The 14,449-nt window shown below is 39.5% G+C and overlaps 1 protein-coding gene across 3 annotated transcripts in view; it reads right to left on the reverse strand.

Annotated features, from left to right (window-relative positions):
- Positions 1–14,449, reverse strand: part of IGLON5 (IgLON family member 5) — a 464,875-nt gene that overhangs the window by 172,109 nt on the left and 278,317 nt on the right. The window contains exon 1 of one of the 3 annotated variants that reach the window (XM_056542892.1): positions 2,948–3,005. The exons of the other annotated variants lie outside the window; for them this stretch is intronic. Within the exon in view, the coding sequence (XP_056398867.1) occupies positions 2,948–2,990 (43 nt within the window). The 5' untranslated portion in view covers positions 2,991–3,005. Of the gene's footprint in view, positions 1–2,947; positions 3,006–14,449 lie in introns of those variants that run through there. 3 annotated transcript variants of the gene reach the window in all.

Here is a 14,449-nt window from a genome sequence, read left to right on the forward strand (position 1 = left end):
GGTGGTGAATGAGAGGCGATCAATCCTGTGACCTTGTGTGTCCACAATCATCCGTCTGCACGCTACAGCACACATCCGCCTGGATTAGGAGACATGTCATCTTCTCAGGAGATAGGAAGAACCCCGCAGAATGTGCCCCCCCCCCCCCCTCAGCCCCGAATAACGGATAATGGACGCCCACCATTACTGGAAGCGGGAATCAACTCTTATTACATTTACCGGCACCAAATATATATATATATATATATATATATATATATATACATACACATAGACTGTGTTCTAGGATAGAGACATGGGATATAGAGAAAACCGCACTATATGTGCTGATGCATACACATATATCTATTCATATTATCTATACGTTGCACCTAGTAGCTCCCGCCATCATGGTTCCAAAGGCCCCGATTTTAGGGGCTTATTTTAGGGTCTTGAAACCTTGATTAAATACCCCGACCCCTTATTTAAGGGACCTCCAAACATGCAAATCCCAAGAGCCAATTAAAACCATCATTATCTATTGTCGTATGTATATGGCGGTATTATGTTGACTGTATATGTTGTCAATGTCTTAGCAATATATGGAAGTATTATGTGAACTATATGCGCCATTATTTTCTCAGCGCTATTATGTGGACTGTATGTGGCAGTTTTGTCTTGGAACTATAATGTGGTATTATGTGAGCTGTAAATAGGACTATATGGTGGTTATGTAAAATGTATACGGCATTATTATGTGGACACCATATAATGGTATTACGTAGACTGTATGTGGCATTAAAGTGATAGCGCTATTGTTTTATCACTTTATTATGCAAGCTGTTTATAGTTGTATTGTCCTGGCACTATATGGTGGCATGTAAACTGTATATGACATTATTATCTTGGCACTATATGGTGGCATGTAAACTGTATATGACATTATTATCTTGGCACTATATGGTGGCATGTAAACTGTACATGACATTATTATCTTGGCACTATATGGTGGCATGTAAACTGTATATGACATTATTATCTTGGCACTATATGGTGGCATGTAAACTGTATATGACATTGTCTTGGCACTATATGGTAGCATTATATAGACTGAATATGCTATTTCGGTCTTGGCATTATATGACAGTATTATGTAGGTTGTATACTATCTTGGAACTATATGGTGGTACGTGAACGGTATATGGCTTATTAACTTGTCACTACATGGTAGCGCTATATAGACCGTATATGGCATTATCTTGGCACTACATGGTAGCAGTATATAGATTGTATATGACATTATTGTCTTGACACTATATGGTGACATTATGTGGGCTGTATACTTTTTGGGCACTAAATGACGGTATGTGAATTGTATATGGCACTATTATCTTGGCACTACATGGTAGTAGTATATAAACTGCATATGTCTTTATTGTTTTGACACTATATGGTGGTATGTGAACTGTATCTGGCATTATTATCTTGGCACTACATGGTGGCATGTAAACTGCATATGACATTATTATCTTGGCACTATATGGTAGCATTACATAGACTGAATATGTAATTTCAGTCTTGGCATTATATGGCAGTATTATGTAAGTTGTATACTATCTTGGAACTATATGGTGGTATGTTAACTGTATCTGGCATTATTATCTCGGCACTACATGGTGGCATGTAAACTGTATATGACATTATTATCTTGGCACTATATGGTAGCATTACATAGACTGAATATGCCATTTCAGTCTTGGCATTATATGGCAGTATTATGTAGGTTGTATACTATCTTGGAACTATATGGTGGTATGTTAACTGTATATGGCATTATTAACTTGACACTACATGGTAGCACTATATAAACCGTATATGGCATTATCTTGGCACTACATGGTAGCAGTATATAGACTGTATATGACATTATTGTTTTGACACTATATGGTGGTATGTGAACTGTATCTGGCTTTATTATCTTGGCACTACATGGTAGCAGTAAATAAACTACATATGGCATTATTGTTTTGACACTATATGGTGGTATGTGAACTGCATACAGCATTATTATCTTGGCACTACATGGTAGCAGTATATAGACTCTATATGTCATTATTGTCTTAACACTCTATGGTGGTATTACATAGACTGTACATGGCATTATTGCGTTGGCAATATATAGTGGCATTATGTGGACTTTATACTGTCTTGGCACTATATGGTGGTATGTAAACTGTTTATGGCATTATTATCTTGGCACTACATGGAAGTATTACACAGACGGTCTATGGCATTATTCTCTTGACACTATATGTGGTATTATATAGATGGCATTATTGTTTGGGCAATATATAGTGGCAATATGGGGACTACATATGGCATTATTATCTTGGCACTATATGTGGTATTATATAGACTGTAGAGTTATCATTGTCTTGGCAATATATAGTGGCCTTATGTGGACTATAGATGGCATTATTTTCTAGGCGAGGACTTTGCCGTATTGAATTGCGCTATTCCCCACCGTTTTTTTTCCAGCCTGAGGCTCCAAATTATTCTTTACAAAGACAAATCCTAAACTATGGATTTGCGCTCATCCCCAGTCCCGCTCTATCCGATCAAATCTCTTCGCTTTACTTTTCGCCGGCGCGTATAATTTTCTTCTATTTGAAAAGTAAATAGACGGCGGTCTAATACAAACAGAAGGTCAGGCCTCGCGTAAAAATCCAGACAAATCCGAGACGCCCCATGCTGATTCCACTGATGTCTCACTGCACACGAGGAGTACCAATAGACCCCATCACAGTCATTACCCATTCATCAAGTGCCGCACTTAATGCCACCCGCCGCCGCCACGACGACTGTACCAGTTGATTAAAAGTATTAACAGTGCGGAAATGAAGGAAAACGTGACAAAAAAAAAAAAGATCACGGGCGGAATTATTTCGTCATATCATTTATAACTTACCAACCAAAGCAAAGTCCCGCCATTTTTCTACTTCCTGTTCCATTGAGTTGCCTGGCAACCACTGGACATTGTGGGGGATTCTTTGAAACTCATGCAGAGGGAAAGTTGACCAGTTGCCCATAGCAACCAATCAGAGTCTTACTTTCATTTTTAGAATAGGCCTCTGAAAAATGAAAGAAGCGATCCGATTGGTTGCTGTGGGCAACCGGTCAACTCTTCCTCTACACAGGTTTGAATGAATCCCCCCTTTCCTGTCTGGGTGACTACCCGTTTTGCGTATGCGGCTGCGCAGATTTAAGTGGTCAGATATCGCTGTATATTTGGTATAGAGTGGTAGTGTCCAAGCTGTAGGCCTCCAGCTGTTGCAACACCACAACTCCCAGCATGCCCGGACGGCCATTGGCTGACTGTCTAATGTGTATGGCGGCCTCCCAACTATCCCCAAATAGCAGATATTGGCCCTTTTCTACATGGGAAATATGCCACCAGGTTCCTGGCAGCGGTTTGCTCATTTCTTCAAATTCAACACACAAGCATGCTCGCTTGAGCCGAGCATGCATGTACATGGAGGGGAAAATGGGCCTCCCAGTCCCAACTTTCAACCAATAGCAGGTGTCTGGGGAGAGAAGGGTCACCCATGTTGTTTTGGAAGATATCTCACTACCAGACATGTTTTCTCATCTATCCAAAATACATGCATGCTCGCTTGAGCTGAGCATGCACGTGTATGGGGGGGGGGGAATGGAGGAAAAAAATGACAGCTATCTTAGCTGATCTAAGGCGTTCAATTTTCTAGTCTCTACGGTGATCACAGTTTTGGCAGGTATGGGTCATATAGGTATGGTGGCCTCCCAATTGTGCCCCCATAAAAGATGTTGGAGGGGAAAAGGGTCGCCCATGTTGCTTGGGGAGGTGAGATGCAGCAGTTTACTCATCTTGCCAAATTTAAGACACGCGCATGCTTGTTTGAGTTGAGCATGCTTGTGTGTGGAGGGAAAATGGGAGAAAATGACATCCATCTTAGCTTTAGTCTCTGTCACAGCAGTGTTTCGCAACCAGGGTGCCTCCAGCTGTTGCAGAACTACAACTACAACATGCTGGGACTTGTAGTTTTTTTCTTTCTTTTTTTTTTTATCAGGGCCCTTTACCAGGAGCTATGGTACTCCGCCACACAGCGCACGCCTCTCTCTACCGTGCCAAGCTGGAGCAGACGAACGCCTCTAATTGCCTTTTAATGTGAATTAATTGATTTATCCGGTAAATTCCGGGATCTATTTCTTTTAATTTCTTTATTTTTTTTGCTTTTTACAGAACAATAAATGCGAGGTTGGTTTCATTTCTCATTACCTTCTCGTAAACAATAGCGCCAGTAAATATTATTACCGCCAATTAGTGCAATGCAGAACGCGTGCGTGGGCTCAGTGATGGAGCTGTACCCGTTGTTGCGGAGGGTGATTGCCATAGAGACTGGAGAGGCTCGGATGCCAGGCTCTCATGAAGTTGTTGTCCCTCGCCCCGGGTATCTTTATTGCACATTCTAACTAATTATTTGTTCGGGTGAGTCAGTCGCCCCACCAATACCCCCCTGCCCCCCCCCCCCCCCAGCCCCCATGTGTCCTATATAAGGCCTCTGCATCACCAGAACACTTGTCCATCATGGCTGGTACTCTGCTATTGATACCCAATATGTGGGCACTGTTCCATAAATGCAGAAAAAGATAAGTGCACTATATGGCGGTTATGGACAGGAAAGTCAAACGCACAGTACAAATTCTCTCTGTTCCATAAATTTAAAAAAATGTAGAAAGAGACAAGTGCACCATATGGCGGTTATAGATAGGAAGGTCAAAAGCACAGTACAACTTCTCTTACTCAGTGTGGGGTTTGTACTGTGCCAAATTCTGTATTCAGAACTGCACCGCTGCCCTTCAATACGGTTTAAGGAATTTTTCTGTCTGTGCCTAGCAGCCTTCAAAACACGCGCATGCTCACCTGAGACGAGCATACACTTGAATGGGGGTAAAAAAAAAATTCTGCTTGTTAAATTCAAAATACGTGCATGCTCGAGTGATCCGAGCATACATGTGTATGGGGGTAAAAATGGGAGAAAATGAAGATTTGGCTGACGGGTATCTTAGATTTAGTTGCAGTCATTTTCCCAGTCTCTACAGCAGTGTTTCCTCCACAGCTGTTGCAAAACACTACAACTCCCAGCATGCCCGTAAAAAACTACAATCCACAGCATGCCCGGACAGCCGAAGGCTGTCCGGGCATGCTGGGAATTGTAGTTTTTTTACGGGAGCTATGGTACCCAGCCGCACAGTGTGCACCTATCTCTACACTATTTGGCAGTAGGAAGGTCAAACGCACAGTACAACTTCTCTCATTCAGTGTGTGGGCTTTGCTCAGCGCCAAATTCTGTATTCAGAACTGCAGTGACGTTACATACAGATATTATCATCCAGAACTCAACTAGTACCGTCATATAGTTCTGAACTAATACCACCATATAGTGCTCAACCAATACGACCATAAGTAGGTCAACTAATACCACCTTATAGCGCTGAGCTAATACTACTTATACATAGTATACATTTATACAGAGCTCAACTGACATCCCCATATAGTGCTAAACCAATACTATTATATGTAGGTATACTAATACCTCCATATAGCGCTGAACTAATACTACTATACAGAGCTCAACTGATACCCCTATATAGCGCTGAACCAATTCTACCATACAGAGCTCAACTGACATCCCCATATAGTGCTAAATCAATACTATTATTTGTAGGTCAACTAATACCGCCATATAGTTCTGAACTAATACCACCATATAGTGCTCAACTAATACGACAATACGTAGGTCAACTAATACCGGCTTATAGCGCTGATAAGTATTAAGTATTACTACTTCACAGAGCTCAGCCGACATCCCCATATTGTGCTAAACCAATGCTATTATATGTAGGTTAACTAATACCGCCATAAAGCGCTGAACTAATACTACTATACAGAGCTCAACTTATACCCCCATATAGTGCTGAACTAATTATACCATACAGAGCTCAGCCGACATCCCCATATTGTGCTAAACCAATGCTATTATATGTAGGTTAACTAATACCGCCATAAAGCGCTGAACTAATACTACTATACAGAGCTCAACTTATACCCCCATATAGTGCTGAACTAATCCTTCCATACAGAGCTCAACTAATACCCCTTATAGTGATGAACTTATAATATCGTATAGAGCTCAACTTACACCACCATAGAGTGCTGAACTAATACTACCATACAGAGGTTAACTGACATCCCCATATAGTGCTAAACCAATACTATTATATGTAGATCAACTAATACCGCCATATAGCGCTAAACTAATACTACAATACAGAGCTCAGCCGACATCCCCATATTGTGCTAAACCAATACTATTATAGGTAGGTTAACTAATACCGCCATAAAGCGCTGAACTAATACTACTATACATAGCTCAACTAAGACCCCCATATAGTGCTGAACTAATTCTACCATACAGAGCTCAACTGATATCCCCATATAGTGCTAACCAATATGTAGGTCAACTAATACCGCGATATAGCACTGAACTAATCCATCCATACAGAGCTCAACTAATGCCCCCCATATAGTGATGAACTTATAATACCGTACAGAGCTCAACTTATACCCCCATATAGTGCTGAACTAATACTACCATACAGAGCTCAGCTGACATCCCCATATAGTGCTAAACCAATACTATTATATGTAGGTCATCTAATATAGTTATAGTACCCAGCCGCACAGTGTACACCCACCTCTACACTATTTGGCAGTAGGAAGGTCAAACGCACAGTACAACTTCTCTCATTCAGTGTGTGGGCTTTGCACATCGCCAAATTCTGTATTCAGAACTGCCGTGATGTTACTGGAATTGTTCTGGATATAGCGAGTCTTCTCCTACAGCGCGCTGGATACGGCTCTATAGTGAATACCGCACAGTACTGCTTCCCTCGCTCAATGAGCTGGGTATAATTCTCGGTTATTGTTCTTTATGTAGTAGAAATGGCACAGTGAGACAGACAATTATCAGTTATTACTCCATAGTACAATGACACCGTTAAACTTCTCTTACTCACCGAGCTGCATGCAATTCCCATTCATTACTGCGTATGTGCGGCGGTGGATACGTGCCGCTACGTCGTTCATTCACAGAACAAAAGACAATCCGGGGGCGCGGAACAACAGGGATGTCATTTTCTGGGGTGCTGCTGGGCCAACTATTGCCATCATAAAGTGTATAAATAATATTTTCATCTAGAACTCAACTAATACCGCCATATAGTGCTTAACTAATATCACCATATAGCACTGAACTAATACTACTTTACAGAGCTCAGCTGACATTCCCATATGGTGCTAAACCAATACTATTACATTTAGGTAATCTAATACCGCCATATAGCACTGAACTAATACAACTTTACAGAGCTCAGCTGACATCCCCATATAGTGCTAAAACAATACTATTATATGTAGGTTAACTAATACCCTCATATAGTGCTGAACTAATCCTTCCATACAAAGCTCAACTAATACCTCCAGATAGTGATGAACTTATAATACTGTACAGAGCTCAACTTACACCACCATATAGTGCTGAACTAATACTACTGTACGAAGCTCAACTAGTACAACACCATATAGTGCAAAACTAATATTTCTATATAGAGCTCTACTAATACTGCCATATAGTGCTGAACTAATACCATCATATAGTGCTGAACTAATACCACCATATAGTGCAAAACTAATATTTCTATATAGAGCTCTACTAATACCGCTATATAGTGCTGAACTAATACCACCATATAGTGCTGAACTAATACCACCATATAGTGCAAAACTAATATTTCTATATAGAGCTCTACTAATACCGCCATATAGTGCTAAACTAATACCACCATATAGTGCTGAACAAATACCACCATATAGTGCTGAACTAATACTACTATATAGTGCTAATCTAATACAGTTCTCAACTAATACTACTATACATAGATCAATGAATACTACTATATAGAGCTCAACTAATACTACCATATGATGCTCCACTTAGACTACTGTACAAAGCTGAACAAACACAATTATAAAGTGCAATACTTATACCATACAGAGCTCAGCTAATACTTACATATAGTGGTCAACGTACACCACAGTAAAAGGTTCAGCCAATACTACCATACAGAGCTCAACTTACACCACTATAAAGTATACATCTCTTGCTATTATGCTAACCCCAATTAATACCACCACAGAGTAATCACTTAATGCTACAATATAGTGCCTCAATAATACTACCATTTAGAGCTCGACAAATAACACCATACAGTGCTCAACTAGAACTACTATACAACACTTAACTAATACCCCTACTAATAACACCATACAGAGCTAAACTATAATACACAACTAATACCAACATATAATACACAACTAATACCAACATATAATACACAACTTATACCAACATATAATACACAACTAATACCAACCTATAATACACAACTAATACCAGAATATAATACACAACTAATACCAGAATATAATACACAACTAATACCAACATATAATATACAACTAATACCAACATATAATACACAACTAATACCAACCTATAATACACAACTAATACCAGAATATAATACACAACTAATACCAACATATAATATACAACTAATACCAACATATAATACACAACTAATACCAACATATAATACACAAATAATACCAACATATAATACACAACTAATACCAACCAATAATACACAACTAATACCAACCTATAATACACAACTAATACCAGAATATAATACACAACTAATACCAGAATATAATACACAACTAATACCAGAATATAATACACAACTAATACCAGAATATAATACACAACTAATACCAGAATATAATACACAACTAATACCAGAATATAATACACAAATAATACCAACATATAATACACAACTAATACCAGAATATAATACACAACTAATACCAACATATAATACACAACTAATACCAACCTATAATACACAACTAATACCAACCTATAATACACAACTAATACCAGAATATAATACACAACTAATACCAGAATATAATACACAACTAATACCAGAATATAATACACAACTAATACCAGAATATAATACACAACTAATACCAGAATATAATACACAACTAATACCAGAATATAATACACAAATAATACCAACATATAATACACAACTAATACCAGAATATAATACACAACTAATACTGACGTAAACAATTTTCCTTATCTACTAGGTGGTGATGCAGGATTTGTTTTTTGCCCGTTACCATGGAAATACATAGATCTGCATCGGAGCTGTGTACATAAAACAGAAGAATCTTTCTGATCACTTTCTATTTCAGATGAGAAAACCCCTTAGGTTCACAGGAGGATTAATAAAGGCGCCACATGGTGCACTGTCCCTGATCGTCAGAGGGAAGTGTTGCCCGTACAGTAACCACCATCAAATGTAATTATATATGTATCACAGATTAAACCGCAAATCCGTCCAGATATTCATCAGCTTCATCACCTTTATGATTAATGGTAAATTCCCACCGCGCTTTGTTAACCTTGTTCTGTAAATTATACTTAATATCACATCATTTTTATTATTTTTTTTCTTTCCCTTATATGACGTGGGGGCGCGATGCAGCCAAAATTATTTCCATGTAAATCTGAGTGTATCATATAGCGTTTATTTAAGGGGAATCCCGCCCATAGAGAAGCACACACAGTATTTAGAAATGCCTTCATTATATTGGGTTCTGGGAAAGTTGAGTGAATACCAATAGGGGAGTGTTTCCCAACCAGGGTGCCTCCAGTTGTTGCAAAATTACAACTCCCAGCATGCCTGGACAGCCACTGTAGTTTTGCAAGAGATGGAGGCACCCTGTTCAGTCCTGGGTCAGCTGACTTCCTGTGAAATAAAGGATCCCTCCCCTCCCCATTCAGATCTGAATAGTGGTGCTATCTCTATGGGTTCAATATAAATAGTAGTTATACTCCTCCCCTACAGCTCTATCTGTATACTGCTGCTATCTCTATGGGATCAGGATATATAGTAGTTATACACCTTCCCTCCAGCTCTATCTGTATACTGCTGCTATCTCTATGGGATCAGGATATATAGTAGTTATACACCTTCCCTCCAGCTCTATCTGTATACTGCTGCTCCTATCTCTGTGGGATCATGATATCATATGGATCACATATATATTTTTTTTCATGATCCCACAGAGATAGCAGCAGCAGTATACAGATAGGAGCAGCAGTATACAGATAGAGCTGGAGGGAAGGTGTATAACTACTTTATATTCCAATCCCATGGAGATAGCAGCAGCAGCAGCAATATACAGATAGAGCTAGAAGGAAGATGTATATCTACTAAATATCCTGATCCCATAGAGATAGCATTAGCATACAGATAGAGCTAAGAGGGGAGGTGTATAACTACTATATATCACAATCCCTTAGAGATAACAGCAGCAGTATACAGATAGAGCTAGGAGGGGAGGTGTATAACTACTATATATCACGATCCCTTAGAGATAGCAGCAGCAGTATACAGATAGAGCTGGAGGAGAGGTGTATAACTACTATATATCCTAATACCATAGAGATAGCAGCAGTATACAGATAGAGCTGGAGGGGAGGTGCATAACTAGTATATCCTGATCTCGTAGAGATAGCAGCAGCAGTATACAGATACAACTGGAGGGGAGGGGTGTAACTACTATATACACTGAGCCTATAGAGATAGCAGCAGTATACAGATAGAGTTGGAGGGGAGGGGTGTAACTACTACATATACTGAGCCCATAGAGATAGCAGAAGCAGTATACACATAGAACTGGGAGGGGAGATGTATAATTACTATATATATATATATATAGTGTAATTATACATCTCCCCTCCCAGTTCTATGTATATACTGCTGCTGCTATCTCTGTCGGGTCAAAAGCTGTCCGCGTATGCTGGGAGTTGTAGTTTTGCACCAACTGGAGGCACTGGTAAAGCATTTGTACGAAGGGGAATCCCACCCATACCATAGAGAAAAAAACTTGATTATATCTGGTACCAACAGGATCACCACCCAGCTTTCCTATATAGAGCAGTGCAGGCCATATCACTGTATACTGATCTCTCTTTCAGGAGCCTGGGAAAGCTTGGTGACTGTCTCTGTTACCAACACAGTAGTGGCCATGTGTATTGTCGACCGTCTTTCTCCTGAAACTGATATCCCATACGTGTGAATAGAACTATTAACCGCTGATAGGGGGAGAGAAGGGAATTGGAGCATAATAATCTGCCCTATCACCTCCATTATGTTCTCGCAAGTGTTCTCTTCTGTTGTCCATTATCTCCTCTGCTCCAGGTCCTTCCTGTATTGCCTCCTAATAGCCATCTTCTGCTTATCTTTTATTCTGCAGATGTAGCAGAGTTGGTTCTGTTGCAAAACTACAACTCCCAGCATGCCCGGACAGCCAAAGGCTGTCCGGGCATGCTGGGAGTTGTAGTTTTGCAACAGCTGGAGACACACAGTTTGGAAAACACTGCCCTGTCCCAACAATGATCAAGCCTAGGTCTACCAGGCCAACAACAAGTTCTTCACCATTCCCCTCCCACCTCCTTCTACCAACATTGGGGTACAGAATACAGTAAGTCAGTACTGGTCTTTAGAGATGAGCGAACTTACAGTAAATTCGATTCATCACGAACTTCTCGGCTCGGCAGTTGATGACTTTTGCTGCATAAATTAGTTCAGCTTTCAGGTGCTCCGGTGGGCTGGAAAAGGTGGATACAGTCCTAGGAGACTCTTTCCTAGGACTGTATCCACCTTTTCCAGCCCACCGGAGCACCGGAAAGCTGAACTAATTTATGCAGGATAAGTTATCAACTGCCGAGCCGAGAAGTTCGTGACGAATCAAATTTACTGTAAGTTCGCTCATCTCTACTGGTCTTCGCAGGGGCTGGCACTAATGCTGGCACCGCCCCCTAAGAACCAGCAGCTGGGAAAATTACCATTACTGCTGCCCAGCTACTCCAGGCCAGTCCACTAGACTTCAGCTAAAAAGGAGCATTACATGGTATAATATAGTGCAAAGAAATTTAGACAGTATAAAACCACATTAAAAACCACAACATAAAAGAGCTATTCTTAAAGGGGTTATCCAGAAAAAAACTTTTTTTTTATATATCAACTGGCTCCAGAAAGTTAAACAGATTTGTAAATTGCTTCTATTAAAAAAATCTTAATCCTTTCAGTACTTATGAGCTTCTGAAGTTGAGTTGTTCTTTTCTGTCTTAGTGCTCTCTAGTGACACGTGTCTCGGGAACCGCCCAGTTTAGAAGAGGATTGCCTATGGGGATTTTCTTCTAAAGTGGACGGTTCCCGAGACACGTGTCATCAGAGAGCACTTAGACAGAAAAGAACAACTCAACTTCAGAAGCTCATACGTACTGAAAGGATTAAGGTTTTTTAAATAGAAGTAATTTACAAATCTGGTTAACTTTCTGGAGCCAGTTGATATATAAAAAAAAGTTTTTTCCTGGATAACCCCTTTAAGGTTGTTCTTTTCCGTCTAAGTGCTCTCTGATGACACGTGTCTCGGGAAATGCCCAGTTTAGAAGAAAATCCCCATAGCAAACCTCTTCTAAACTGGGCGTTTCCCGAGACACGTGTTATCAGAGAGCACTTAGACAGAAAAGAACAACTCAACTTCAGAAGCTCATAAGTACGGAAAGGATTAAGGTTTTTTAATAGAAGTAATTTACAAATCTGTTTAACTTTCTGGAGCCAGTTGATATATATATATATATATAAAAAAAAGTTTTTTCCTGGATAACCCCTTCTTAAGGTTGTTCTTTTCTGTCTAAGTGCTCTCTAATGACACGTGTCTTGGGAAACGCCCAGTTTAGAAGAAAATCCCCATAGCAAACCTCTTCTAAACTGGGCGGTTCCAGAAACACGTGTCATCAGAGAGCACTTAGACAGAAAAGAACAACCTTACCTTCAGAAGCTCATAAGTACTGAAAGGATTAAAGGGGTACTCCGGTGAAAACCTTTTTTCTTTTAAATCAACTGGTGGCAGAAAGTCAAACATATTTGTAAATTACTTCTATTAAAAAATCTTAATCCTTCCTGTACTTATTAGCTGCTGAATACTACAGAGGAAATTCTTTTCTTTTTGGAATGCTCACGAGCACAGTGCTCTCTGCTGACGTTATTATTATTATTATAATAACGTCAGCAGAGACAACTGTGCTCGTGAGGTCATAATAATAATAACAACACTTTATTTATTGTTGTCCTTAGTGGGATTTGAACCCAAATCCCCAGCACTGCAAGGCAGCAGTGCTAACCACTGAGCCACCATGCTGCCCTTAGCATACATCTGCTATGCATTGTTGCTAAAATGGACAGAGATGTCAGCAGAGAGCACTGTGCTCGTGATGTCATCAGTGTTCCAAAAAGAAAGGAATTTCCTCTGTAGCATTCAGCAGCTAATAAGTACTGGAAGGATTAAGATTTTTTAATAGAAGTAATTTACAAAATGTTTTTTTCCTGGAATACCCCTTTAAATTGATATATATATATATATATATATATATATATATATATATATATATATATATATATATATAGTATAAAAAATGTTATTAAAAAAACAAACCAAACATAAAAGTCTTAAAGCGATATATACAGCAATCGTTACATGGTGCAGAGAAACCACATTTACAGAAAAAAAAAGAAAAAAAAACTGCATTCTAAGATTGAAAAAAGAAAAATGTTATAACAAAAATAAAGTTACATAGTGATACTACCGAATTACGCATTCAGCTCTGTTAGGTCTCCCCCCCCCCCCCCTCTTCTAATATCCCCTTGGCCCCTTACTGGCTTTCCTCTCCCCCTCTTCTTCTCAATATCCTGCTACTTACTTTTAGTTAGAGAGAGAAAAAAAATAAATAAATAAAAAATAAAAAAAACTCTTCCTTTCAGGGAAGTTAACAGCGTCTCAGACCTTTTTTTCGCACTGTAAAGAAAAGTTCTATTTGTTCATAAAGATGAAAGGTTCTTGTGAGATGCCGAAAATGTCACCGAGGATTTTTCGGCAAAAAAAAAGAAAATTTTTTATTTTTTTTCGCACTTGCCTTCCCATGAGGAACACATCAGTGCGGCAATATATCCCCACGGTGTGTGATTCCAAATGAGGTTACCGCGCCGAATGGGAGCAGATTCACAGGTAGTTGTGCCTGATGCGCCAAAGACAGAACATGAGGGGGGGGGGGGGGGGGGGTCTGCGGGATATATATAGGGGTGTCAACTTCATACATTGAGGGAGTGATTGATGTCTGTATCCCAAAAAAGAGAAAAAAAATTAATAAATAGCCATATG

The sequence above is a fragment of the Hyla sarda genome, chromosome 10, assembly GCF_029499605.1.
Source record: "Hyla sarda isolate aHylSar1 chromosome 10, aHylSar1.hap1, whole genome shotgun sequence".
In the NCBI taxonomy this organism is placed as follows: Eukaryota; Metazoa; Chordata; class Amphibia; order Anura; family Hylidae; genus Hyla; species Hyla sarda.